Raw genomic sequence first — 23,483 nt, 5'->3', positions numbered from 1 at the left:
GGCATTTGAAATCACTAAGAATCCCCACCTGTCACAATTGGCATTGTCCCCCACTCTTCTCTCTGGCTTCTTAGGGTGGGGAGCTTCCCTCCTGCCCTGGGGGGCTTCTTGGTGACACCCTTAGTTAAATTCTGACCACGTATCAATATATGCAGCTGCTGATTTGGGGCTGTCGGCATTCTCCATCTGCCAAACCCAGCTCTGTCGTAAGGACAGTGTTTGCCAGCACGCCTGTGCGGTGACTCAGGAGACAGGGTGGCCAGCAAAGCAGCCTCTTTGTGGGAGTGGATTTTGAGAAGTGCTAATTCCGTGGCAGTTTGGAGATATTAATATCGTGCTGGCAGTAGATAAACAGGCAGCAGAGGGGGGCAGAATGAGAAGAGAACCAGCCGTGGCGTCTTTTCCTCCTTGTTCTACCCGCACGACATAGTTTTTTCTTGTTTTTTAAAAAAAGTAAATCCCTGGCTTTTCATGGAGAGAACCCTGAAGTGGTTTAAGCATGCACATAGACTAGTGAACAGAGTCTGAGATGCTAAGAACACTAGTTTGTGAAGAGTTAGGCACGTTCACAAACAACACTAAATCATACATGTAGACGGTAGCCTGTTGCTTACTACACCTCCTCCCTAAGGGCTCTCAGAGGGTCTGAGGGGACCTTTGGTATAATTGTGATAGTTGCACGACCAGCTCTCCCAGTAATGTCAGGCCTTGCTACAGGTTATTTTTGAAAATTTGTTTTTGCTTCACATTGAAAGTTCGTTTCCAGGTTGGGGAGGAACCAGTCTGAGAGTCATTTCCAGGGCGCTCTTTTCTATCTAGTACATGGGGCCATGTAGAGCTCCACCTCTTGCTTAGAAGAAAAAGAAAAATTGAACGTATCTGAGAATTGCTTTAAGCAGGATTCTTTTCTGAATATTCTATAGTCCTCAAAGTGCTATTTGTTGTATGGTTCCAAAGCTGGTCATCTCAGATAAAATGCTTTTTACTTTGTCCCCCTAGCTCGTGCCATTTATCACGCAGAACTGCCATCCCTCCACTGTACCTCCCCCGCCCCTGCCCCAGGGCATCCATCCATAGCCTGGCCATGTACCAGCCCCTGGTGTGGGTGTGGGTGGGAGAGCCACTGTCAGGAGTTGGGCTGAGAAGAGAAGCACTTTGGCTAAACCAAAGTGTTTCCACTGTTGCCAACCTGGAAAAAGACATTTTCTAGTTAAAGTCTAGACAAGAAGGGAAATTTGAAGAATTTAGGTCATGCTTTTATGTGTTTTGTTTTTTATGTGGTATTTTAGAACAGACTTTTCTTGAGGGTAGTGGCTCGTTTATAACATCCTGTAAATAGCCCTGCCTATCGTGGGTTTTTTAAAAGATATTTTCGGCTAGTTCTTATGTACGGATTGATAGAGCATCTGACTGTAGTAACCAAAAAAATGCTGAGTTAGGGAACATTATTTTTCCACCTTTTATTTGGATTTCGAGCTTAGCAACTCATTGTTCTTGAAATCTTTGACATCTCCCTCCCTCCCTCTGTCAGGATGCGTTAAGACCTCCAGGTGCTGACTTATTATTTCTGTTGACTGAGCCCCATATGTACCTCTGGTGCTCACTGACCTATCTTTTCTGTTGCAGAAACATTGCTGAGGCCCTTGTCAGCAAAGGTCTGGCCACGGTGATCAGATACCGGCAGGATGACGACCAGCGATCCTCTCACTATGATGAGCTGCTTGCTGCAGAGGCCAGGTGAGACATCTAATGATTAAAGTGGGACCCACAGCCCCACTTTCTTCTTTCCTACCTTTCTCCAAGCAAAATATGATGTAAAACAGCATGCTGAGAAAGCTTGTATCCTTTTATTATTCCAGTTTTCCCCCATCAAAAGAAAAGGAGCTCACACTGAACTTGCTATCTATCCTTGATAAGTGCACTTGGGTCTCCGCTTTTTAAAATCTGCAAAATAGGCATATGTTAGATAAGATTTTCCTAGATATGATAAAATGAATCTGAGATGAGAAAATACTGTGTGAGTGTTTACCCTCACCATCCTGTTGTTCTGGGGACTAACAGTGAAGCCCTGCATATGTGTGCATGATATCACCTCAGGGTCTTACCTCCAGAGGTCTCTGCTCCCTAGCCCACTGCATTTATCACCTCTAGACCTTTCATCATGTACACAGGAAATGGAAACATTATTAGGAAATGAGTTTTAGTTTCGCACTTCTGATAGCTGGCAGGAAAGCATTTGAGAAGCCCTGTGACATTTTACTTTTGTCCTTCATCCCTGTGGCCGGTTGCCCTAAGGACATGCACACTGCTCAGCAGTATTTCTTAACTGGTGACATTCAAGGCTCTTCTCTGCAGACTTCTGTCACTGGGTGCTGCTCCTACCCGAGTGATCCCCAGACTTCAGGAAACAGCAAGAACTAAGCTACTGTTGTGGAACTGACTTGGATAGCTCAGCAGACTGCTTGTACTTAACCAGAATATATCCATTGTTTCAACCAGTTGCAGGGGCTTGCCTCACTCAGCCACTTTTCTGTGACCTAGGACTGACCTCATTCCAGAATTTTGGTAATTGCCAGTTTATGCTCCATAGTAAGAGGAGGGATGAGTTTGGGCACATGTTATCTATACTTTGCACTTTGTCACTGAGATCACTTCCCCTGTTCTTTGGCCCAGAACATTGCCCTGGTAGGTGACATTTACCTCTAACACCATGTCACATCCTGATGGATAGAACATCTGTGGAATGTCACACAGAATGTCAGCTAAGGAATCAGTCTGTCAGGCTGCTGGGGCTTTTTCGATTCTTTTTTGTAGGCTTTTCCTGGTAAGCCCTAAGACCTAATTCTTAACCACAAAGATTTCAGTGAAAAGACCAGTGTCTTTGGTTGTTTAAGGTTCCTTAATTGCCAGAAAAAAAATATATCTAGCCCATAGTTAGTGCTTCTCCTTAGGCTTCCTGTCTGTTCCTTCTGCCCGTGCCTGTATTATCACTAATCTTACTAGGTTGAAAGAAGCCATAGTGGGAAATGTGGCTTCACATTTCTGTGTGCTATTTGATGATCTAGCTACTCAAGAAAATGGACAAGGATTAGACTGCATTCAGCGGGACTCAGATTGGGCCCGTGCTGGGTGGGCACAGCGTGATCTGGTGGGAACTTGAAAACTGGGTTTTGCATGCCCAGAATAGCAGGAGCACTTCCACGATACAGTGGGATCTGGAGTTATATTTTCTGCCCTGGGCTCACTCTGCTATGAGTGAATATTTAAGTTTGACAGGCAGGTAAGCATGAAAATAATTTCCTTAGCTGCTCTGGAAAGTGAGGCCATAACAAGCTCTTAGTAAGCTGTGGGAAGTAGTGATGTGGTGCTATAGTGTTTAACAAGTATGCATAGATAGGGAGATTTTTCAGTTTTAGGTATAAAAAGAAAACAGCCTTTTTAGTACTCGATTTGAGCTGCAGAAATGGAACAAGATGCTTGCTTACTAAAGCAGTGAGCTGCCCAGAGATAATTGTATGAGCCATGGCTTTCAGTCTGATGGTGGGAAAACTGGCTTTGGGGTTACTGTGCTGTTGCAGGTTGAGTGAATGGAAAGAAATTAACCACTTCCCTCAGCCTGTGAGACATTGCCATAGGGCACTGCTGGCCTCATAAAGAATTAGGAGAAATGGCCCGCAGGAACTGTGAGGGAGTTTTCCTCTGGAGCAGTAGCGTCGGCGCTCCCAGCGTGGCGGCCCAGTGCTGTCTCCCGATGCTAACCCCCAGCCCAGTCAATCAGGTCCAAGAATGACAACAGCACCTGCTGGTTGTGTACCATTAAAAAATATTTTTGAGGCAGAATGTATCTTTTTTAAAAAATGATACTCATACTCACTTCAGGCCCAGCTATTTTCTGACATTGCTTTTATTTTTGTTTGCCTTCCCCCAAGAAACACGCCTCATGTGCCCTTAGCATTCTTGCTTGCTTCTGTTCGTTACAGCAGGTCACAGTGCTTTACTGCATGCTACTTCTGCCCCTTATTCTGCCTATCTATTGAATATCATCTGAATTTAGGGTTGTTTTCCCCTAGATAGATTAGCTGGATTTTTTCCAGTTGAACTCTGCTCTGTTATTTTCTGCCCCTGTCAGTGCTATTCTCCCATGTCCACTCAGGGTCCTCCACAGATCTCATTAGCAAGTTGTTTACTCTTTTCCTGGGCCTGGAATAGAACCCCCCTGAACAAAAATGGCTTTGGGGTGGGTCCCAAGTCTCTCACTGCATGGACTGTCACTTAACTGTCTTTTGTTTGTCATCCTTCAGTGACTTTTTAATCTTCAGTGATTGTGTACTGTACCAAGCCAACTTGATTTAATTTCCTAAGTATAGGCACTGTATCTAATACTGTAGAGAAGGCCAAATTAACAACACCTGCTGCATTCACAGTGGTTATTCATTCCTCAACTCAGTAGGTAAATAAGTGGGTGATGGTAATGGAGTGAGGCCAGCATTTTCTTTAGTCCTTCCCACAAGAGTGTTGATTCCAACAGATTTCTTTGTCCCTGACCCCTGGATTCATTCATGCTTTCCTCTCTGGTTATCATAGTGATATCTGCAGTGGCGCACAGAGCTCTGCCATTGACTTTGCTTTCCAGAGAATGGCTGGCCATTACTCCTTATAGAGAAACACGGTAAGCTCTGGGGAAAGGGCAGGCGTTAACTCGTCTGACCCCTCGGGTCAGCACAGCTGCCTGCCCAAGAGTCGATGAGCTCTTTTAGGGCTCTGCATCTTCTGCAAGGGGGTGTGATCTGCCGGAGTTTCTCAGATCACCTGATTGGCTCTCAGAGGTGATGTGTTCTGCACTCACTGAGAAAGCAGGTGAGACAAAGAGGAAAAAGAGTATCAATCTGTCGTTTGCTTACAGCTTTCAAGTATATCTGCCTGCCTGCCAGAAACCAGACTGTACCTCCTCAGCAACCCTGTTCAGTGCACTGACTCTTCAAGCCTCCTTCATTCAGATGCTTATCTGCCTTTGGGAAACCCTCATTGTATCTTACATACATGGCATATTTAGAGGAAGGCATGTCTTTTTTGTTTAAAGGATAAATAAATCCCTAATTGCCAACAGGTGACCTTCCACTCCAGTTCAGTTGTCTGTCATCCCCTGCTTCCTCCCTCATTACCTTGTGTCCCCAAAAGATAAGGTTTTGGCCATTTTGTGTGTACTGTCTGGCCTTGCTTCTCTTATGGGTGCCATTGAAAAGCCCTTGAATTTTGTCCCAGGGTTCGGAGAGCTCCAGTGAGTGTATTCCATATGAGCACAAAAAAGACCTTAGGTGCAGCTGACTCACACTTCCCAGTGACACTCCTGAACTTGGTTGCCCCTTGCAGGGGCTTCTTTGAGAGTGTGCCACATCGTTCCTTTACTGCACCGCCCTAGTTTTTCATCCCCACATTGACCTTCCAACATTTCCAATTCTCATTTTACTTCATTGTTTTTCAATCAGCTGGCCCCCGCTGCATGAGTGTCTTGGTGAGAGTTTCAGGCTTAAGGTAGGGCTTGTGGGTACTTCAGAGAATCTCTCACATCCTTCTGAGGGATTTCTGTGTTACAATTGGGACTCCTTATTTTCTGAACTATAAAATGATGTCTCATATGCTCTGTCCTATGTATGTATTTGGTGTAATGTATCCAGTCTACTTTTAAACAGGCCAGAATCTGAATTTCTGTAGCACTTTATAAGTCTTCCAGGTAGGTTTTGCTTAGCTTGCTATGGGCACTGAAGATGAGCTGGTAATGCTCGGAGTCAGATTAAAGCCTGCCTGTGTACCTTGTTTTCCTTGGGCATCCAGATCGGGAGGAAATACTCTCTGTGCCTTCTAAAGCTACCAATAACTTTAAAAATGTAGTATTTTAATATTTCCTAGAAACTGGTAGAATCTATAGTTCATTGCAAGAAAACACAGAACTTAGTTCAGAAGTTGGGGCTTTATTCCTTTAAGCATCTTTTAATTCTAAGATTCTGGGGTTTCAAGATACAATGTATATGTTCAGAAAAGCAGTTGATGCCCAACTTGACTGTGGGAAAGCAACTGTAGTGAATGAACAGATTTAAGTGAGTTTAGATTCATTATGGCCATACGTAGTGAGGTTAGGGTTATCTTGGGAAAATAGAAAAGGGCAAGCACTTGCTTATCTTTTCCCATGCCTTCGTTTTTTTGCCCAGCACACTGCAGCTTCGGGCAGTGGTGCTGGCGTCCTCTATCTCTGAGCAGAAAGCATGAGCCCATCTCGATCTCAGCTTGGGCTCAGCTGCGTGTCTTCCTGGTTTCCCCACAGGGACTCTCTTTTCTGATTGAGCAAACCTTGTAACATCTCCTTTCCTTAAAAACACAAACAACTGGTACTCCTGCCTTGCTGACTTCTGCATCTCCCATCTCCAAACCCCATAAACACCAGTCCTTATTTAAAATCCTACCAAATTCCCCTTCCTTTTTCCCAGTGTGGTTAGTGGCACCTTACCTATTGCAGAATTCTCTCTGCTCACACCTTGAAGAAATCTTGTGCTGGCATTTCCATCTTAGACTGTGATTAGAAGGTATAAACTTGTTGGTACCTCTTTCCTAGGCCAACATCAGTAGCCATTATTAAGAGAGAAATTTTTAAGTAACAAATCTCCTTTGTTGCTGCAGTTCCTGGGGGCCATGTTCAGCTTACAAATTCCCATGCATTTGTAGCAGTGAATTGTAAATGTATTTTGCATTTCCACTGAAGTGCTTTCAGCACCACTAGGATAGAAGTGCTCTTGGTCTCCCACTCATGATGTCATCAGAGCAGCACCAATTTTTTTCTGAAGTAAAGGAGTTTTCCTGCAAAATTTCAGTAGGTGGGGGAAAACTTGAGCTTAAAAAATAACAAAACTTTTAGGGCTCTTGTCTGGCTCATTAGCTGGCATTTATAATAATGGTCATGAATGAAATATGAAGACTTGCTCACCAGCACTTTCTGTTGCTAAGTTAAAACCTCTGACTTTAGGATTCTTCAGTGGAAGGACTCTGCACTGGTGGTTTGACACAGGTCCAATTTGTTAAGTGTCTTGGTAACAGGCACATTTTGTCTCCATACCAATCTAGTGAGAAAATTGGTGCTGAATTTAAGTGTAAGTTTGGAAATTTTAAAACTAATATATCCTGTCACACTGTATAGATTACATGAGTTAACAAAGTTTCAGTATTCCATGAAAACAAATCATTCCTCTATTGAGAACAGTTGTTCAAGGCTGGTTTTTCTTTCATGTGACAATTTTGCATTCATTTCTTCTCCTTATTCTCATTTTCTTCAGTATATCCTAGGTCTCAGTCATGGAGGATAATAGTGGTGAAGGAAAAAAAAGATAGTAGACTCAAGCCTTACAAAGTATGTCATCTTGGAGAAACAGACAGTAAACAACTTTATTAGTACCTCTGGATATTGCTAGTTTCCTTATTTCTTCACTTTTGTTACTTGCTGTCTTAGCCCCTCCTCTTTTCTCCTGTGTTGTTAACACTATCTGCCTTGCATCTTCTTTATCCTATTTCTCATTTCTATTAAATTTTCCCATGAGAGCATCTCCCTGAAAATTATCTCTTTTCTCCAGCGTCTGTTCTTACTTTCTCAATAGTTTAATGGTACAGCTTTAAATAAACCAAGATTTCTCACTTTCAGTATAATGACCTCAAGTGAAATTTCCCTTTGAATAAAACTAGTTCCTGCTGAAAACTGTTAAAAACAGAGCTTTGATTTGAAGATGTTTTTCTTTCCTTAACTGTTTAGTCACAGATTCCTGCAACACCAGGGTACTGTTGGACTTTTGGCCTACGTATCACAGAAGCTGGAGCTGGGCGACTTTTCTTGGCCCTCTCCACGCCCTGCATTGTGCTTTCCTGGGACAGGTCAGAGGCTTGCACAGAGCATGGAGGCTGCTGCTTCTCTTCAGCACCCCGATGGCACCTTTTCTTCTCTAGCCCTGGGCACGCACACCCCAGGACATTTTGGGCTTCAGTTAGGTGTCACAGTCCGGAGGTTGGCACTCATTCAGCACGTGTCCGTGGGGTGGTTCGCTGTTGGGGAGTAGGTGGGGTGGATCAGCTATTGCAAGTGGATGTGGTAACAGGAAAATGCCTGAAAGGAGCTGGTGTGGGGAAGTGATTTGCCGATACAGCTGAATGTGGGGATTTTAGCTTTTCCGTTTCTTCAGAAAAGATGATGCACTCAACATTCAAATAGCAGTAATCAATCCGCATTTAAGGCAACGCAAATGGCCAAGTCTGGAGAGCTGTATAATATCTCCATTTTCAAACAGTTTTCCCCTCCAGGATATGAAGAGGATCTGTTTGCTCTGTTCATCCACTCCTTCTCTTCCCTCCCTACCCCCTTTCTTCTGGTAGAGTTAGAACTGTGAGGCTTATCTTCATGACTAATGTGAAGGGTTTGGGGATAAAGTTGGAGTCCATTAGGTTTTTCTGCTATGTTGTAACAAAGCTGTGGGTCTTTCTGTAGGTCACGATCAAATAATGAACTCATAGTAAGAAATCCTCTTTGCCCCAGTCATTAGTCTGCTGTGATTATGTTCTTTCTGAGGAAGTTGTTCTAGAGCAGCCTTCCTGCATCAGTTGGTTTGTCTCTGGTTAGATGGCTGTGTCGTCCCCTCCCTTCATCCCCCACCTATGACCATTTACTGTCCAGAACTGCTTGCCCACTGCTCACTTGGCTGAGAGGCTTTTGTTCCTTTCACTCAACCCTAATTTTTTGAGGTTTCTAAACATATTTCAAATGCATTTCAAATATATTTGAAGATTATCATATTGGGAATATAATTTTAATCCAAAACAAATGGTAACAATAGAGCTGAGTCTCTATTACAGATAACCCTATCCTACTTTTGCTCTAATCCTTGGAAATCTCTCAGGAGGAATATACTTTAAATATTTAATCATTGATACATCAATGCCCAGAATATTGTAGCTCCTTGTGAAGGGAAAATCCACTTCGTTTGCAGGATTCTTTGCATCCAAATTTTTCTAAACTCCCTTATGCATTTCTTTTTTATCCTAAACTGCCCAATTCCCCCTCCATCATTGGGTCTACAAGTTGAGAAGGATTATTTCCCATTCCTCTTGCTTCTGCATCAAGTTCAGAGAGCCAAATCTCTAGAGGATGGCAATGAGTATTTTCCAGCAGGTTCCAGTAAGTGTAGCTCACAGTGGAAAAAACATTTTCTAAATAGTAAGTCTGTTGCTTTTCACTTAGTCAGAAGACACATTAAAAATTTCTCTGAGTTGTTCATGTTACTTTTATCAAGTGCACTGAGGATAAAAACAGAAACACACGGTCTAATGGGGATTGGATGGACGCTGGAGTCACACACACAAATACAGTCGTAATAGTGGATATACACATGTGCACCTGAATTGAAGGGTTAGCCGCAGAGTCTTTGAGGAAAGGCAGGTTCTATGGGTTTGCCTTGGGAAAGGGAGATGGAAGAGAATGTACTGCTTTGTTGCCCTGCGACACAGCAGTTCCACTTTGTGAATTTATCCTAAGGAACAATTAACAAGGTTTCCAACATTTTATTTAAAAGTTACTCCTCTTGGCATTATTTATAACACTAGACATTTTATATTCTAGCAGTGTCTAGCAATAGGCAATTGATTAAATTATGGAACCCACATACATATGATGGATTTATGTGCAGCTATTAAAAATGATGTAAAAATATAAATAACGTAAGGAAGTGTTCACTTAGTTATTGTTACTGGGGAATAAAGATTCTTTAAAACTGTTCTGATAGTTTTCTTTAAGTGTAAGAGGGTGGGTATGGTGTGTATAAGCTCTTAGGAATTGTGTTAATGATGCTTTTATCTTAGAATAGCATTATGGATTGTTGTTTCACCAAATTTTTTACTGATGGTCATGTATTGCCTTTAGGATCAAGACATGGGGGAAAAAAAACCAGTGTCACTGAAGTAGTTTTGAGCTATCATTGCATCTGTTGTCACCTTTCTGAGGCCTTGTCTTCTCAAGACTTTGGTCTGATACTGACCATTACCTACCTAGCTCCAGTAGTCCTTAGGTCCTAACCTGGGACAGTGCAGTTTGCCAGTGTTTCCCGTCAACCTAGCACTGGGATTCTGGTTGGGCTTCTCTGGTTGTTCTCTGCCCGGATCTCACAGTTTTGCCCCCTTTCTCTTACCTAAGCCCTGCAGATCAGGGGTTATGTCTAGCACAATAGCAATCATCTTCATTTCTTCTTTTATATTAATTTTAGATGAAATGATGTCTAAAATTCTTTGTTATTTGCTTCACTGTCTCATAATACCTACTGACTCATTAGTCTGCCCACATCCCCTTGACCATAGGGCTCAGTTTTCTCATTTCCAGTCTGTGTGCTGTCCATCATTTTATCTTTCTTCTCAGTTATGATTTCGGTGGAAATGCAGCTGTGTAGTCATAGCTCCCACACCTACCATTTCTGCACCTGTGCCTGCTCTGTGTCTCATTTTCTGAGAGGCAGGACCCTGTTGCTTCCTCTAGCTGCCACAAACCCGGAGAAAGGCCAGAGGACCTGTTTATTGCTGCTATGTGTCATTGATACCTGTATTTGTTTTCATGCTGACATACTGTATTCATCAGTGTGACCTGAAACACAGTGAGAGGTGCTTTAGAAGTTTACCAAGTTATTCACTCTTTGTTCTGCTTTTTAACCTTTTCTGTTGGAATTATTTTCCCTTCTCCCCAGTTATTTATCCTGTATTGTCTGTAGTAGGAATTTCAAACAATCCGGCCACTTCCTTCTGCTTTATTGTTTATGGGGGTTAGAGCTTGGCTTCCATTCTGCTTGTTGCCCAGCCTCTCTAGTTCTAGGAGACTCGATGAGGGCCACATGAGGCTTTTGTTCTTGATACATTTCTGCTATTGCTCAGAGACGAGGCTTCAAGCTTTTATGCCCTGTTCCATTCCAAGTAGTCTAGCCTGTTATGCCTACAAACGTATGGCTTGACACTGCATCCAGGAGAGCCCACAAGCCTCACTCTGCTCTCCATTTACTTTGGTGTTATACATATCTCTGATTAGAAATATTTTCAGTGTTCTGCATTAGTCAGCTTGCAGCCATTCGTTCGGTGTTACAAGGCACACAATAATTGAATGAGATGACCCTGAGTTTATATAGCTGTAAGAGCATAGCTCTGTGTTAAATACTGTAACAAACATTAAGGACAGAAACCCACTCCTCAAAGGGCCTGAAGTCTAGCTGTAAAAGTAAAGATTAACACATCATGCACTTTGAAATTAATACATTGAAATTTATAATTTCATGGTGAGCTGAGTGATTCATTCCCAATTTCTCTCCCCTCCCTTCTCTCCCCTCCCCTTTCCCACTTCTCTTCCCCTCTTTCTCTCATTTATGTATATATATTTCTTCTACCATTTCCAAGTAGTTTGGAGATATTCCCAGCATACAAATGGTAACCTAGGACCCCAAGTTAAGAATTCTTGATGTGAGGACTATTTTATGATGTGGTGGTATTGCTGTAGGTAAGCTAGAACTCTTTCATTCTCTGATTCAGACTTGTAAGGGCACACATAATGAATAACTCGGCATGTAGAGGCATGGATTTGATTGAATTAGAAGGAGTAATATGGAAATCATACTGTGAAGTAATATGGAAATCATACATACTGTGAAGATAGAAACTGGACCCACATGGTAGATGCTCATGAATGCAAGGCATTATAGTTTCCACTGATTTCACAATCCAGTGGTCTTTGTTTCGATGTCAGGGGAGCAAAATGATAACATATTTTTATGGAGAAGTCATGCAGCAGTGTTGCACAGTTGAATAAAAATGCATTTAGTATCAAAAGAGATTGCATGAATGTAGTTCAGATATTTCTGATATATCTTGGAATAAATTGGAGGAGGTCTCGCCCAATGGAGTTACAGAAGGACCAAGTGAGTACAGTTAGGAAGGAAGTACTGGATGTAGGCAGTGAAGTAGAGTTAAGGAACATTTTGTTGAGTGGTCACCAAGATAGCATTGTTAGAGGGAAACTGTGGATTCAGGAGCTCCTGATCTTAGCTCAGAAGCCTCCCTTACCTCTTCAAATCCTGCTGCCTCTCTGTTGTATGCCATGGCTGCTGTCACATTATTTTCTTTAAATCTGTTAGGTATGAAGGTAGATCTTTTTAGGAAAGTCTGTTTGAATCTCCAATTCCCCAGACAAATCACTTATATAATTTCGCCATTTCAGGGTGGTTCATGGGTACACCCCACATCCCAAGTGTGCAGTTCACTTATGTTGCCAGGTTAAGAATTCCTAATGGGACAAACATTTTATAATGGGGATTAGGTTGGATTCAACCAAAAATCTCTTGACTTTTTTTGTAACCACACAAAAATATCTGCTCAGAGTAACAGTCTCCCATCATTGAATTGGAATTAAGGTCATGGTCTGTTTACACTAGATGAACTGTTAGGTGTCATTAGGGCCTTGAAAGGAGTTGATCCCTAGGCTTTTCTGCCTGAGCAAGGGGACCTAAAATATAAGAGGAAACTCGAGTCCTTTGTATAAAGATTGCTAAGATTCTAATCTTATGCTGAGGCAGTGGGGGTAATCTTGCTTTAACAGCATCTTTACTTCCTTCCCAAAGTTTATGGTTTTACATTCTTACAGAAACAGTAGCATCTTATGTGAGAGAAATTCAAACTGCTGTGGTAACGTGTTTTCCAGTGACCAGAATGAGATTCCTCTTCCACACTGTAGCTTCAAGAAGCTTCTAGAAGCAACCTCGAAAGTGGAGTGTTCATCCCCTCTTCTGCCCTGATACCCCTTTGTATGTATGTGGTCAGATACTCAGTTCCCCTGGCTGGCGAATGAGTTGTGTCCATTATTGACATTGCCAGTCTTTGCCATTTTTGTACTGCCGCTGCCTGGGGAAGAAAGCTTCTAAGAGGAGCAGGCTGTGTTCTGCGGGCCTGGGCACCAGCCTGCCTTTGTGAGAAAGCCGCTACTAAGCAGACACAGCAGGAGAAGTTGGAAGTCAGGAGTTTCATTCCTTGCCTAATAAAAAGGGATGTTGAGTTGTGGTTGCAGCCTGCAGGGGGAGAGAGTGTGGGGAGGGGAGTTGGTCTTTGCTCTGTGGAGCAGGTAGCAGTGGAAGCAAACATGCTACCTGAGTACTCCTGTGTCTCCAAGACAGCTATCCTGCCCTATCTCGAAGAACTGGGTTATGTACAACACAGGGACATCCCACCGACAAGAGTGACAAGGCAGCAGAACCCGAATCTCCACTTTATTTACTATGCGTACAACTGTTAGCAGGCAGTTGTGTCCTACATGCTTTTAGTCCCGGAACAAAGGTGTATATGCTATTCCCTTTGGCATAGAACTGTTTGAAGCCTGCCATTCTTGGTGTTTGCTCCTTCCTCTTTGACATACATGCATGAATTTCTGTGCTGGGCACTTGACCCAGATAATCTCTTGAAGAGAAGCTTTTCCTGTGGCTTCAGGCTGCGGGAGCCGTTGTGCAGATGGCTCACCCGGCTCATTTCTGCAGGTTATGGGAACAAGAATCAAAGCGGCCTCAGCACAGAGAAGGAGACCCATGCTGAATGAGACCATTTAGCTCAGAGAGCCTCACACTCTGCAGCCTGGGTCTGGTTTATCACTGGAGGGTGCTTCCTACATGGGCATTATTTATCCTTAATGTTTACAAATTGCTTTCAATTTTGCCTCTACTTGCTAAGACATTACAGTGAGAGAGCTGTGTCTCAGTTTATATATGGTATTACAACACTGCTTACTTTCTTGCTACCTCTTGAATGGGCCTGAAATTGATCCAATTTAGCAATCATATCTTAAGGATGAAAAGATTAGGTCTTTGAAGTTTTTCCAAAATTAATGTCTGAATGCACACAAGTATCTGGTAATACCCTTTTTAGAAACAAGGTAGAGAGAGATAAGTAAGGTTTTTGTCTTGTTTTTAATTAAGCCTTAATGAATTTGGGTTTGTTTTTAAATGTACTGTGTGCACTGTTACTCATGTTCTGTGGCCTTGGGGCTTTTTACATTTTTTCTTTTTTGCTTGGGGAGCATGCTTAATCATAAGTCCTGGATTTCTGCCTTTGGCATAGAGCTACTTTGGGGTCACAGAAAGTAAAATTTTAGGTTATTCACCTCACATCTTTTGCCTGAAGAACCTCAATTTTCTGATTTACTGTTCAGCCCTGTTCTTTTTTCTTCCTAGTGTATGAGTTGCTCGCCAGCCCCTAGAAAGGTCACAAGCTCAGCAGTGTTCTCACATGAGCTGTCTGTTTATAGGGCAGGTCCATTTATTTTGGCTGTGCTTGTTAGAAGAGGATAGGCTGGAGGCATGTTGTGCCTCCAGAGGACCTGCAGAACGTTTAACAGGCCTCGCCTTGATGGAAGGTGAGTTACGGTTGGGGTGGCAGTGAGCTTGCCTTGCCTCCTAGAGGCTTGTTTCCTAAGGGTTCTCCTTTGAGTTTATGGTAGCAAAAGGGGGAGGTCCTGTTTGTGTCCGAGGACAAGAGCAGGCTTTGGAGTTGGGAGAGTTAGATCTGTTGTTGGCTTCTAGCCACTGTTTTCCCATATCGAACAGCTATCCTCTTCTGTTAGCTTTCAAAGCCCAAAGGACCAGGGACAAACCTTGTGAATCACCCTGGTCTGTGATCATTAACAGGCTCCCTGAATGATAAATCGCCAGACTAAATAGTAAAAGGAAAAATTTTGACCTGCATGCAATTTCTAAAACTGAAGCCTTTGATTCAAATACAGGAGGAACCATGGGATTCAGGGAACTTGGAAATGCTTTCTTTTCAGTTAGCAGTTCAGATCAGAGTTAGTGTATGTTTGTTTTGGTTTTATTCCTGTGTACTTTGCTTTCTTACCTTTCTTACCCTTATGGGATGGAGACTAGATTGTAAGGAAAGTGTGACTTGCTTCTGAACAGAAGGCATTTCAAATTATTTGAGTGCGAGACAGATTTTTCTGGGATGGACAAAGGAGTGAAAAGTAGATGGTAACAGTCCAAGTACATAAGAAATAGGACCCTTGCACTTTGAACTGAGCATCACCCACCCCATTTAGTTTATGTGAGTTTGACTTAGGAAGTTGGGTCCTGAAATTAACCTGTGGTCATTAAGCAGGAGCTGAGTGGGATGGTACAGGAGTGATAGCTTGTGTGAGGATCTGGTATATTGACCCTGATCTGAGCAGTTTTTTCTACGCTATCTCTAGAATTCAGAAACTTGTATAGAGTCCTCTGCAGAGTGAGTACATCCCTGAAGCTGTTTCTCATTCTCTGAACTCTAATTTTCCCTGCTGGGATTTGCAGGCTGGCAATACATAGAAAGGTCTTACCTACTAGTGGGGTGACTTGGTGATATACCCATCAGCTTTTATTCCCTAGCCCAGGATTGTTAATGAGTGATCATATTCAGTGATGTTCAGGCTTCTGCCCCTGAAGCTACCACTCAAGGGATTAGGGTGGAGCAGACCTCCTGTGGCCAGATGTGAGACAGTGTCCAGAGTCCCCTGCTGAATCCACTGTTACTACAGCCAGAGACTGATTGAAAAGGAGGCTTAATGTCAGTTCTGTGGCCTTGGCTAATTTTTCCTCCTACTGTTAAATGACTTCATTCAGGGTAACTCTGTTTTTACCTGGGAAGAACTTATTTCCATTAGAATTGGAACACTAGCTACATATTTTGCATTTAAAATGTTTCATGTGATTAAATGCAGAAAGAAACATTATTACTTCCGTTTCTTAGGAGTGTGCTCTTGCAACTGATTCCTCTTCTGTGCCTGGAACAATGCCTCTAATCTGGAAACAAGTTTGGGAGCAGCTCTCTCTGATTAGTAGACACACTGTTAGCTGAAACTAGCAGCCAAGTCCTAGTGACTGGGCTTAGGAGAAGAGCGGTCTCATGTTCTGCCTCACAGACACTAGCTACTCAGCAGTGTGCAGAATGACTTGTGTAGTGAGGACCCCCATTTGAATGATCCCTCTTCTCCTCCCTTCTCCTTCTCTCGTACCCGTGCCCGGTGTGGCTTGTATTATAAGTGGTCTTTTCTTCTTCCTTTACAGAGCTATTAAGAACGGCAAAGGACTGCATAGCAAGAAGGAAGTGCCTATCCACCGTGTCGCAGACATATCTGGGGTGAGTCCTGTTACTGAATAGAGCTATGTGGCTCAGAGGCGCCACGAGCTTGGCTGCTTATTCTCCCAAGGACTTCAACTTAACGTGTTTTCTGTAGCTCGTTTGTTTCCAGGCGGTCAGTGTGAGTTCTTCCAGGGCTGCAGCTTATGCATCTATACAGATCCTGATTTATATTCTGGAAAAGCACATCTCAAACTAGGGCATAAAACCTCATCTCCATTTGAACTGTTTCTGTGTTGCTTTTCCATTTTGTAGTTACTGTGAGTTAGAAGATAATCTCCTTTAAAGTCTAGTTCTAACTATGACTATAAAGTCTCAGTGGAAAAAGGTTAAGTATAGATTTTAGGACAAGTTTAGGAAAATGGTAATTTTCTTGAGATTTCTCTTTCTTTGGGTTGCTTCTAAGTGGGAGAAACATGAGAGCATTCTTTGAGCCGATAGATGCAGGTGATCTAGAAGAACAGAAGACACAAATACTTTTGAGCCCCCAAAGGCTGTGTCCAGATGACTATTTAGGATTTTACCCATATATATTTAGGGTTTCTCTTGGCTGAACAGACACCTTTGTTAGTTGAGAGGGTTTATTCATTTATTCAGTAAGTATTTTCGTCCCTACTGTACCTAAACTCCACTTGTCACTGAGAAAGTCACAATGAACAAAACTGAGAAAGTCCTCCTGCGAGTGGGAAGGGAAGACCGCGTCCATGTCAGGTAAGGGCAACTGTTGCAGAGAAGCAAAACCGCCGTTGGGGCTACCGAATGGTGAGGTGCTGGTTTCTGTCAAGCGCCCAGGGGAGGCTTGTTGGCTCACTCTGTGTTCCCGAGACACACCATTGCAACTCCCACTGCCGGAGTAGATCCACACAGCCCAGGCAGTGTCGGAGGAAGGACTGCTAAAGCCTTGCTTGGATAGGCAGGGAGCTCACATTGGCCATCAAGAAGGAAATGCTACTGTGAACAAGCATTCTCGAGCTCAGCCTTGCCCACACAGTGATGAATTAGAGTGTATTATTTTCTCGTGGTGTTGTGTTCCCAAGCCTGGTGGGGCTGTGCCTGTCACCTGCCCCTTTGATTGCTCATTATAAATGTGTCCAGCCAGCTCCCCTTTGCCTAGATATAGGGGTACCTTATTCATTTTAAGCGATGAGCTTCTTTTGAGCTTTTCGTTCTCTGTGGCCAGCCACTGCAGAGTACAGATTAAACACTGTTGCCTGCATTAACCTGACCTTCTCAAGAAGCCATAGCTGTGTTTAGTGAGTGAGGTATATTGGTATGTATTCTTTGTAGGTGAGAGCCCCAGGAAGCCCGGGAACCTGTTGCTGATGGCCTTTCAGCCACAGGTGACTAAGGTGCATCTGCCAAGGCTCGCTGTTAACAGGTGTGACCCTCCCAGAGTGGTGGTGTCAGGCATATTTTCTCTGGCTTATCTTGCTGAGTTAATGTTCATATGTATGTATATAAATTTATTTGTGTATTGCCTGTGGCATACTCAGTTTTTCCTTAATACCATTCTTTTTGGTGAGGATGTTGGAGTAATCAAATGCCAGTTTTTTTTCTGTTCAAGCACAGAGGGGCAAGCCTGCTTTGGAAAGTGCAATGGTGACCCCTCTACACTAGGGGCAGATATGCTCATCCAGAATCTCACGCCAATGCCACCCTCCAGGGGCCTGGGTTCAACCTTGGGGATGGTTCTCTGTTGGCCTGTGGCTGTCATGGTCTTACTCAGATTTCCCATTGGCCAGGAGGGGAAGTCCTCGGCAGGTTTTTGAGGCAGATGCTCAGTGCTGTCCTCTTGGAACCTGCCAGCACAGTATCCCCACCATAATCGTGGCTATTTTTAAATCTTACACCACCTCCTACTTTGATAATTTTGGTATTTTCTTATTTTTTTTTCTTTTTGGTAGCAGTGGGTCTTATAAAACTTGTCTTCATATATATTCTCCCCTACCCTTAGTTCAGTTTCATGCATATCTGAATTCTCTTTTTATGTTATTTAAAAATAAATGCCACTTAAATCCTCCTCAGTTCCCACATAAATAAAAGAGGAAAGCTTGAGCAAGTGGAAGGGTGAATGTGAAAAAGCTATTCCATTTAGACAGATGTCAGAATGACCTTGTCTACCTTCATCACATGTTATTCAGCTTGGAGTACAGAGGGTTCCATCTGTAATAGGGAGTTGAACTCTCTGATTCTAACGTTCCCTTCTTTTCCTTCACAGTGTTGTGTTAAGTACATGTAGGCATCGTGTCCCCTTGTGCTATTTAAGTGAGGTGTATGGTTTTTCAGCTTCCTTAAGCATGCTGGTGATGTTACTGTCTGAGGGACAGGGTGGGCTTCTGTGGTTAAGCAGACATACAGCTTACAGCCAGATGAAGACAAACACCCAGAATAAAGGCCATGTAAGGCACACATACACAACTTTATGACAGCGTCATGATCTTCTTAATAAACCTTTAGCTGTACCTGACCCCTGCCCACCCACCACCACATCATATCCACAACCCTATGTGGTACCATCCCACTTCCCGCCCCACTAAGTTGCAGGTCATGATAAATGGTAGTTTTTGTTCAGTATATACAATATACTCTCAGAATAATACACTATGAATTGCTCCCTATTATGCATAATGCCTGTCAACCCCAAAATATATCCTTTTAATAAAAGAAGACATATATAAGCATGACATACTTTGTCTCCTAAGTATACTCAAGACACAGGGAAGACGTTATGCCATGATTGTGAGAGGCCTATAGATTTGTTCTCATCTTAATTGTCCTCCCACATTTGGCATTTAGTGTCTCCCCATTGTCCATTTCTCTTCTCCTGCAGTTTCATAAATGATTTCTCTCTGTAAGGGTCGGGTGCATTAAAATCCCATGTTGTATGGAGACTTCATAAGTGCCAGTCCTGCTTCACTGGCTTCCTGTGGTGGGAAGTGAGTAACCCAAGCAGAGGAGCGAAAGAATGACCACCTGGTTTGGGCAGGGGGACGCTGGCCTCTGTTTTCACATCCACTTGTCAGCTTTCCCCCCACCTGGACTGGCCATTTAGTGGCTACTAAGAATGCTTTCTGACTCTGCTCCACTAGGCCAGTTGAGCCTCTTAAATCCCTTAACATACTGAGAGCTTGTTACAGTTTTTTGCTTTTCGGAAGTATGATAGCTCCCAACTTCTAGGTGGTGGTTTTGTTTTTCATGTGTTAATAACGACAGTTTTTGTCTTTAAGGTCACCTGAGTGTTGTTTTTTCCACAAGGTTACGCCATCTGTATGACACGAACTGACTGTACTGTACCTTTGGCTAGGGGTTTGTTAAACTTGGCATTCCTGCATCTTTTTCACCTGTGTTCAGGATAACGACTAAGGAAAATAATTACTGTCAATGTAGTAATTTGGATTCTGAGAAGTTAGTGGTTTCCTTGCTTTCTAATTAATGTTTAAAGGTAAAGGAAGTGGGCTATTAGAAGTACAGGTCTCTGTTGTCATTTCTGCAATCATCTGCATTCCCTTCAGGCCAGGATGTTCCTATGGAGGTGAGACCAACTAAGAATTTGACCGACTTGATACCAGATTTGGTTTTGTCTGCAGGGTGGTTCTGTGGTGACCACTTCACTTCATACATCCATGTTTTCATTATCAGTGGGCTTTGTTTTTCCCTGATCACACCCTCCCTTGCCAGCATACAAAAGTTGGAATGTGCGTGTCAGTGGAACATAAGGCTGCTCCTTATCTTAGGCTTATTATTATTTTAGCTGTAGCCTGTTCTGTAATAAATACAGTTTCCTGATTCGGAATGTAAAACAGGCAGTAAAATGAGGCTGGCGCATGGCATACTGTTGTTCTGGTAAATCAGACAAATCAGTCATGGTTCTGATGTAATAGAGGGCTCCTCACTCCTCAGGTTGCAGCCAGCTCACAGATTTCTTCCTGTGCCGCCCTCCACTCCTTCCCCTTCATTTTGTGCATGAAGAGTGCTGAGTGAGTCAATGTCTGCTTCTCTTTTACCCTATTTCCTATTGTGTCTGTTCTTCCCTCTCTGGTGCAGGAGGAGATAAGCTCTTAGTTGCCAACTCTATGAGAGCACAGAGCCTAGACCAGCATCCTGTCCTCTTCAGTCTTAATTCTCACAGTCCCAGGATGGGATGTTGTACTTGAACGGTGTTTGCCTTATCTGCATATCTTCTGCGTATTCATGATAAGGAGTCCTGACAATTGGTCTGTTAATTTTCTGTTGTTTGCTCTTCTCTCCTTCCTTGACTTAGCTAAATCCCTTTGTCTTTCTGTTAACTGCTGCTATGCTTATTTAGACTTTGGTTTTTTTTGCTCCTGTTGCATACTGTTTTGTGACCTCTATCCATGACTGATTTTGTTGTACATGCATAGTACTTATGACAAGAATATGCTTAAACCAGGACCTGGGGTGATTCAAAGTCTAGTAGTGGGGTTGGGGTAGAGCACCATCAGATTTCCAGATCCCTCTTGCTGTACTACATCATGAAACAAATACTTCAAGTGTTGACCAGTGAGATTCTGACTTGCAAACAGAAAGGATCAAAGTATTCCTTTAAAACCAATAGATAGATAGATAGATAGATAGGTAGGACTTTCTCTAACATGTCCTCACATCTTCCTTCAGTTCCTGGTTTCTCAGTGCCTTCTTGAACTTGAAGGACACTCCCCTCTATTAAGCAGTCCTTTCTGTAAGAGGCTTGAGGACCTTCATGGAAGTTATCTTTCCTTAGCTCCCATGGAGTTTGGCCTTGGTGGACGAGTTTAAAATAATAATAATACTAGTAATGATCTTTTTGGCTAAAGAGAATGAAAAAGTGGTTTTCTCAGTAAGTCCAGAGGGTAGTGAAATTATTATAATTTCCGTTTTATGTTTCTGGCCCATTTGTTTAGATTGTCATCTTCTCAAGTGATTCTAAAGTCTTCTCAACCACCTTGCTGTGCTAGCTTGAAGGCACAAGCTTCCCTCTCCAACTCCTTAGCCTCTGCTCATCCTGGTCCCTTTTGGGCCGACTGTGCAGGTCAAGGCCTGTGGTTCTGCCTGGGGGGTTGCTACTGCACTAGAGCTCCGTTCCCACCATAGCTGCCAGCCCAATGCTGGGCTCGGCGGTGCCACCACAGGAAACCCCAGAGGAACCCCACCAGAGCTGGCCGCTGACCCCTGACCTGGCTCCCCAGGGCAAGCACTGTGTGCTGGGATATCACGGCCTCTTTCAGGGAAACCATGACTACTGCTAGCGGTGGGTTCTTGTGGTGGTTTTCCTGTATCCCTCCTGCATTCTGCAGGTCAAGGTGTTGCTCATTTAGGGGACAGTAGTGCTGCTCAGTTCCCGTCCTCCTCTGCCCCCGCGCAGCATTCCTGGTGTCTCACAGCACAGAAACAGGCACTGAAGTCTGGTAGCACCTGCACCTCTGATGCCTGGAAGGGTCTCAGCCACTGAGAGGGCCAAGCTCTTTCATTTCTCTTTTCCTCTGCTTTTCTCTCTCCAGCTGGAGGGTATCCTTAAGGCACCCTGGATTGTGTTAGGTAAGCCGGCTTTCGCAAGCAGCCCTTCCTGGCAGTTGAGAGCACTGGCTTATTGTCTTCTGCCCATTGTTCCTTCAGCCATTGGAGTTCTGTGTGGCCAGTTCCTTTTTTTTTTTTTTTAAGCTCTCCTATTCAGACTCTGCAGAAATACAGGGGTGTCCCTCTCTCCTTCTAATGAAATCTAAAGGGGATAGGAGGGAAGTCTTTAATAGATTGAACAAGTTTCTGAATGAAAAGTGGATGGAAATGCTGTCCTTTTTTTAGTATTTCAACACTGCCCACAGTTAGCAATGGTTATGTTTAAGCACCTCCTTTTACAAGGTTAATCCCCTTTTCTGTTAAGTTCTTTTCCTGTTTTGGCATGGGGGTGCAGGGGGACGGCAAAGGACACTAAATTTCACCTTTTTAGATTGGGGGTGTCAGAAGAAATTGCTAAATTACGGACTTTGAAACGAGCACAAAAATAACTGGATATCCTTTCAGTGGAATTCTGGGTGCTCCCTGTTAAACCCTTTGGGTTTACCAGATTATATAGGGGTCTGCCCCTTTGTAACTGGGCTGTTTTGCCCATAGGAGGGCAGAGAATTTAACTTTTGAAAGCCTGATGGAATGTAAATCATTCCTATTTGAACAAATGTGGTCCTCACAGACAATCGGTTTCTTCCCTGTAGAAGAAATAATTCCAAATGTTACATTTTCATGCTGTAGTTTGATTTCATAGCTTTGTATCTTTAGTAACTCTTCTTCAGCATCCCAATTGCCTATATATCTGTTCTTCACATTCTCCTTTGACTCAGTTGGAAAATATTGCTGATTCTCTGTAATTAGTGGGTTAAAGTGAATTTTTTGGCATGTATTCTTTTTATATTTGTATTAGTATCATTTTCCATGTTTGAAAATTACTCTGTAAAAGGAGAAGCCATTGCAGAAAGGGGAAATAGAAAATCATTTATAACCTTGTGCAGTAAGAGATGAGGTTCTTGGAAAATCTTGGAAAATCTTTGTTTTGTAGCCTACTCTATGCCTGGAAATGTGAAGAGTCATTTGGTTGTGAAACAACTTTTTATTTTTTAAAGAGAAAGTTTAGAGGGAATGTGTCTCTTTCATCTGCACAATGCCTGGCTCCATGATTGTCCCTTACTTGGTCTACCATTTCATTCACTGATAGGCTTTTGTTTTGGAAAATTCAGGCATCGTAGCAGATTGAGACAGAGAGATTGGACATTGGAGATGAGGCAGTGTTGGACATTTGGTGAATGCATCTAGCCCTGCGATTTAGCACCTCTGGTTTGGTCAAGTGACTTGGAGAGAGGGATTCATGATTTGTTGCTTCTTATAATGAAACACCTTCTTTACAGAATAATCAGTATATTTGATATGTTACTGCAATGAATTCTGTTTGTAGGACATTTTCTGCCACAAATTTTTCTAATTCCCCTTCTGATTCCTTGTTTAACTATGACTTCACACACAGGGATGCATGCAAATGAGCTCCTTAGAAGCCGGGTCTTAGTTTGCATATAAGTGTCTGGAGCTCTAATGAGTTTTTACTTTCTTCCTTTGTTCAAAGAAAGGAAAAAGGAAATTGAAGAAGTCCAGGAGCATTATTTTCAAAATGGCATCTCTTTCCAAAGAAAGTTTCCTCTAGCATAGATTCTGCGGGCGCTGGCTCATGCTCTTCAGTTCTTTCCCATTCTCTGGGTATGTGTGGATTTTGTTCTGTGATTTTATTTCATGGGTCCAAATTG

At 43.0% G+C, this 23,483-nt stretch overlaps 1 protein-coding gene across 4 annotated transcripts in view; it reads left to right on the top strand.

Moving 5' to 3' along the window:
• Positions 1-23,483, top strand: part of SND1 (staphylococcal nuclease and tudor domain containing 1) — a 406,889-nt gene that overhangs the window by 219,782 nt on the left and 163,624 nt on the right. For all 4 annotated transcript variants that reach the window (XM_073238488.1, XM_073238486.1, XM_037023516.2 and 1 more), the window contains exons 13-14: positions 1,627-1,737; positions 16,128-16,200. In XM_073238488.1, coding sequence (XP_073094589.1) covers positions 1,627-1,737; positions 16,128-16,200 — 184 coding nt within the window. The remainder of the gene's footprint in view (positions 1-1,626; positions 1,738-16,127; positions 16,201-23,483) is intronic.

This window comes from Manis javanica, chromosome 6 (assembly GCF_040802235.1).
Source record: "Manis javanica isolate MJ-LG chromosome 6, MJ_LKY, whole genome shotgun sequence".
In the NCBI taxonomy this organism is placed as follows: Eukaryota; Metazoa; Chordata; class Mammalia; order Pholidota; family Manidae; genus Manis; species Manis javanica.
Note: the sequence above shows the minus strand (reverse complement) of the source record. Positions and strands in the feature narration are given on the sequence as shown.